Consider the following 6,147-nt stretch of genomic DNA (forward strand, 5'->3'; position numbering starts at 1 on the left):
CTATAATTCCACTTTCCACCAAAATATTTAGCTGAGAATGACATTTCTGTAGTAATAAATTTGAATTGTCTCAAATTTCAGAAGTCATTCGTTTCAGCCATTACTAAGAATTTATTTGTGATGTACTTCGTACCCGATCACATTTTAATGGTACAGGTTAAGAACGACTGTGTGAAGGGAGCTCAAAATCAGGAACTACTAGTCAGGCTCTGCTTTTCCAACAACCTCATACTTCAATCTTACAGTGTGAAAACATTGTAATTTTGTCCTGATGGACGATTAAAACAACTGGGGTGTAGGCTAAAAAAGACAAGTTTTATTCAATTCCCCATTGATGTTTTAGACACTTTTAAAATAACATATTCACAGCCAACCTTAAAGAGAGTACTCTTTTGAAATTTTTGTTATTGGAAGTTAACATTCACATTTAAAAGAAAATCTTCCTCCTTACTGAACAAATGGAACTCAAAAAAAGCAAATAGTTCCCCACCCCCTTATAAACCTTATAAACAATTACGTTTTCTAGGGAAACTGAGTGAAATGATTTTCAACCAAGAATTCTCTATCCTGCTAGGTCACCAGTGCAACAAACACAAGGGCAGACCCACTGGTTGAACCCCCCAAAATGTACTTCCTACACACTTTTTGCTCCACTACAGCAAAAGAGGAAACCAAGAAAGAGTAAAATGAAGAAACTAGGAAACGTAAGTGAAAAAGCAAGAAGTGGCTGGATGACAGCTGAGCAACACACTCAGCAGAAAGCCGTTCGACGCTGGATGACAGTCGGCTGCAGAAGTACCTCCAAGAGTAAGAAATGTCCTGATATCACGTGGGAAGTTATATGATGAGATCCTTTACAGAGTTCATGGAATATGGGGCATGATAATGTCAGATGCTGAAAGAAAATGAGGTCATTATTAACATCCAGAATAACAAAAAGGTAGTATAGCATGCTAACTGGTTCAGTGATTTATAAAGCTTAGTCATAATAAAAATACTGAATTGAGGATGCATAAAGATTGAAATATTAATATGTTGGAAAAATGGGGTGAGTAATATAAGCAAGCAAAACTACTATTCTCTCCAGTAGGAAGTCAATAGTAATGAATGGATCAAAAGGTAGCAGCATATTCATATTTAGAAATATAAATTCTAAAACCACTACATGAGTTGAAAGAGGAAGTTTCTTTTGTGAATGTGAAAGAAAGACTACTATGTTTTTGTCACAAACTTTCTGACACTATCTGACTTTTTAAACTACTTGCAAATAATGTTGGGGGCTGAGGGATGGCAGTGAGGCAGAAAGAGATGGCAACTTTGGATCAAAAAACAACAAAAATCACTAAGAAAAGTGAACACTGTCACACCTAAACACATTCACTTTTTTTTTTTATATATATAATTTTAGGCAAAGGCTTATAGGTCATTATTCATTTACAAAAATAAGTTCAGTTTTTTATTCTAAGTATGTCCACAGTTTTAAAAAGAAATTTAGTTTTCACATTTGAATGTCTTTCAAAGCATCTAAAAGATTCCTCATCCTTCTGCATTCTGCTTTTCAGAAAGTACTTTTGAGGTCGATCTGTTCCGGATTCTTTTTCTTTTTCTTTTCTTTTCAGAGGCAGATGGTTTTGTATCCTGTGCTTTTTTCTTTTTCTTCAAACAGCTAAGAGGATTGGGGCCACTTATTTTCTTGCGCTTTTTTCTTCTCTGTTCAGGGTTTTTAACTAAACCCTGTTCCTCTTTGAGCTGCTTGATACTTTGCTTCTCATGGACTGAGACGAGCTGACCCGACTCTACTGCTTTAACAAAGGCAATTGTTTTGGGAGAAGGTTTGTCCAAGACTATAGTGTTCTGAATAATAAACATAAGAGGAACTCCAGGCTTTTTCTTTACTTTCATAGACAAATTCTGATCCTATTAAAAAGAAAAATATAATTATTTAGTTCAAGTTTGTCAATTAAATAAGATGCCTTCGATAGGTTTCTATGGACTTCACGAGGGTTCTATTAAAAAGACATCACAGAATTTATTTTTCAAGTCAGTATCTCTCATAATAGGAGTACAGTATATTTTTAAAGGAAGGAAAAGCATAAAAACTGAGCACAAACAGTTACGTGGTAACAGTGTGAAATGGATTTATCAATACTCTAGGACCATGAATTACAAACTAATGCAAAGGTAGACATGTTAGGTGGCGTCCCTTGCTTCTGCTCTAAGATGTGCTCTAGAAGGGGTCAAGAATGCTTACAGAGGACAAACAGAGAAGTAAGAGTTAGCTGACTCAGATTCTAGATTCAGCTTTGCCTCTAATTATGTAATTTCACAGTTCTGAAAGCATATTTAAGCAAATCTGTATGAATGTGAAGAACTTCATTAACATCAACCCTGAGTCTCTCTTTCCCCACCTCCCAGTCTCTTTAAAAACCCAGTCTCTTTCCCCACCTGTGAAGCCACAAAATAATGATGAGGATTTCCCTCTTCAACCATGGAGAGCAGGCAGTCCGATCCACTCACTGCATTCTTGAAATGGGGACAATTTCGAACCTGGCATTTTTGTGCAATCAGTTTTGCCCCATATAAGTCTTTTCCTAATGTTTCTAACTCTTTTAACACACACCTGAAAAATAAAGTGTTATTAGTGGCTCACAATTTTAACAGAAACATATTGGTTGTTCACATAAAAGTATAAAAAATAATTTTTAAAAACTACAACTATACCAACATAACCTGAATGTCATATTATAGCCACAAACATATAGGAGCCATTTCACTCTTAAAAGATTCACACACCATATAGAAAGAATAATGATAACAGCTAAAATGTACTGAGCACTTATTATGTGGAGGCAGCATGCTAAATAATCTTTATATAAATTCTTGCTTAACCTCAAAACAGCCCTACTTTAAAATTATCCTGATTTCAGAGCACCTCATTCTGATTTAAGTAATATACCCAAATTCAAATTAGTAAGTGGTAAAGCTGAAATGTAAATACAAGTAGTTTGGCAATGGTTGCCTTGCCTCAACCATAATGCTATGTGCTTGTACTTTAAGTACAAATTGGTACACCTTCAAAATATTTTCAGTTATGAAAAGTAAAAATTCTCAAGTCATTGGGTTGTTGAAAATTACAAATTCCTTTCATTCTATATTTTCATATTAATATAAGCCAATGTTTTTCCAAATATCACCTATAAATGACTCAGATCAGAATGACAGTGATATTAAATTGTATTAATTTCTAGCTCCTCTTTCTCATCCCCAAATCTGCACCTCTTGTGGAGTCAAATATTAGCACTTCTTCCATAACACTAGAAAAAAATAAAGATAAAAGGAATTGAGTCAAAGATATTTTTAAACTTACTCAGCCTTTGCCAGACTCCTTTTATCACCCCATTAGTTTTTGTTTTTTTTAAGAAAAGAGATTTTTGTTTTCTACAGTCATCACTTTTGACCTCTATTTGAGTTTCAGACCCAAACTGCCAGCTATTTAGTGCATATTTCTTATGGATGTCTTGCCATCGGCTTTGTAAATTCACCATGTCTAAAACCAAACTAGTTTCCTGCCTCCAAACTTTTCCAGGGCTTGCTATCTTCTTGAATTTATTATCTCCCAAACACACTGGGGGGAAAAAAATTAGAAATCCTATTTGGTCTTTTATCCCTCACCTTTACTCCTACTCCAATAGCTGTTAGTCCAATCTTAGCCCTTGGTATCTATCTCAGTACTGTCACCTTGTAGAACCGTTAGGTTTCTGCCTTTTACCACCCAGATTCAGGCTCCCATCATTTCTTGATTGGACAACCACAAAATGGGTTTGCCTGTCCTCACTCTCTTGCTTCTCTAACATGCCCCTCACATGTGTGTAAATACCTACAAAGATTGGATGTATGAAACAGCACATGTTAACAGTGGTTACTCACTGCTGTGATATTATGGGTCATTTTAACTTCCTTTTTTCGATTTTTTAAAATAAATATTCTTACTAAGTTTCTTAATAATGGTTCTTCATGCTCTAGCCTCAATTTACCTTCTTCCCAGCTTCATTTCCAACTATTTCTGTGCTCTAAACCCTTTCCCAGGCACTTCACAACTCCATTCCTATGTTCAAAAGATCCCTACATGAAATGCCACTTTTCTCTTTTCTGTCACTCAAAATAGTCCTTCCCGTCAGAAATAAACTGTGGCTGGGCTCTAAAGTTATCTCCTTCATGAAATCTCCATATTCCAACCACCCTCCCTCCCCTCCCCTCAAAGTTCCATCCTAATGTTTCCATACTGATGAAGTGGGGAAACTAGACCTAGAGTCAAAACATGTCAATTGGAGAATGACATGCATTATCTGGGCCATGAGGACTGAGAGTCTGCTGTTCACTAAGTTATCTTCAGTGGCTACATAGTGCTTGGAATGTGGCTTGTAACTTAATACAAGACAGTGAATAAACAAATAACCTTAGGCAAAGTTCGTAATCTCAAATTCTGACTCATCTTTTTGAGAATCGAAGATGTTACCTAACAGGGCAGTTGTGAGGACATTTTAAAATTTAAATTAGTAAGACTTATGCAAACAACAGTTCCATCTAAAGGAGGTAGGTTTTAGATACCAGCAAACGCTCTACGTGCACTATACCTACTCGTTTAGTCCTTACAGCAACCTTGCAAGTAGTTATGTTTTTTTGTTTGTTTGTTTTTAACAGATGAGAAATCCAAGGCTCAGAGAAGTTAAATAACTTGTCTGAAATAACAGAGCTGGTAAAACTGGGACCAAGAATCAAAGTCAAGTCGGACTACGAAGCACATGGTCTTATTCCCCAGGCTAACGACATGTGAATAGTCAAGGCATTGTATCTTCTGACTAAATGATAGCTACACCCCTGAGCTCCATAGGCCACCACCACCTGACTGTCAACTCCTCGTGGGCGGGGCGCCTTACACCTGGTGGCTCGTGTGAGCAGCGGCCTCGTCTCAACCACACCCGCCGGATCCCCCGCGCCACCGGCTCGGCTCGGCTCGGCTGAGCCCAGCTCAGCCCAGCCCGACCCACCTGGTAGTGCACAGCTGTGTCTCCCCCATGAGGTAGCGGGGCAGCTGCTCCCGCAGCTGGATGCGGCCCCGCAGCGCCGCCTGACAGAAGGTACCGTCCAGCAGGATCTGGTACGGCTCGCGGACTCCAAAATTGTTGCGGAAGAAGCCGAGATGCTTTTTGGCGTGTTTCTGCCTCGTGATCTTCATGCCTGGCTTCCCTCAACCAAGACCACGAAGCTGCAACAAACGCCTTCCGCACGGCCAGCTACCGGCGATACCCACTTCCCCCGGATATGAAGCTCCCTTTGCCCCGGAAGCAAACGCCCCGGTCACCCGCGCCTGCCGGCAAGTTACCATTATCCCCAGGCGAGCGCGCGCCTCAGCCACGGTGCTCGCGCTTTAAGGGGCGCGCCCTGGGGGGCGGAGCTTGCGCCTGCGCAGGAAGACCACTGGGTGTGCGAATGCGTACGGGGATGCACATGCCCAGTCGTGGGCTGGAGTAAAAATCTGCACGCTGACATTAGCGCTTTAGTGGGCAAGCATCTATAAGATTGGCAATATAGTAATAATCAGCGATAATATTGAGCCTTAATATGTTACAGGCATTATTCTAAGTAATTTACCCTATTTTATTCCCTTTAATGTTTTTAAATCCCAAGCGTAGGAAGGCGAGGGATCAAAGTATATTGGCAATTATGGGCCGGTTTGGGCTGCTTGCTTTCCTATAAAGAACTTAAGTAATTAAGCATGTGTACTAAGGACACGTGGTTCTTTAGCGTCAGAAGTCACTGGAGCCCAGCCCTCCTGCCTGAAGGTCAAATGTTCTTGCTAGTCCTATCCCCAATCCCCCAATAGGATCCCACCCTCTCAAGACTATCTTAACTCACTCAAACGGCATACTTTTCCTAGCACAATATTGGGAGGAACTCGAGAGGTTAGTTTTCTAAGAATCAGAATCCCTAAACTAGAGTCCTAGTTCTGCCCATAAACCTAGCCATTTGACCTTGAGCAACTCCCCGAGAAAGCTGGGTTCAGCTTCCTCACTGTCAAATAAGTTGGCAGGACTAGAGTTCTTTTTAAAACCCTTTTTATGTCTATAGATTCTGAGTCAGGAAGAC

General features: G+C 39.6%; 1 protein-coding gene across 1 annotated transcript; it reads right to left on the reverse strand.

Moving 5' to 3' along the window:
* Window positions 1-294: 294 nt before the first annotated feature.
* UTP23 (UTP23, small subunit processome component) lies at window positions 295-5,331 on the reverse strand. The gene is made up of 3 exons (XM_006916600.3): window positions 5,049-5,331; window positions 2,446-2,620; window positions 295-1,917 (listed from the first exon to the last, which is right to left on the reverse strand). The coding sequence occupies exons 1-3, from the start codon at window positions 5,234-5,236 to the stop codon at window positions 1,537-1,539; spliced, it is 744 nt and encodes a 247-aa protein (XP_006916662.1). The 5' UTR covers window positions 5,237-5,331; the 3' UTR covers window positions 295-1,536.
* Window positions 5,332-6,147: the final 816 nt, after the last annotated feature.

This window comes from Pteropus alecto, unplaced genomic scaffold, assembly GCF_000325575.1.
Source record: "Pteropus alecto unplaced genomic scaffold, ASM32557v1 scaffold164, whole genome shotgun sequence".
In the NCBI taxonomy this organism is placed as follows: domain Eukaryota; kingdom Metazoa; phylum Chordata; class Mammalia; order Chiroptera; family Pteropodidae; genus Pteropus; species Pteropus alecto.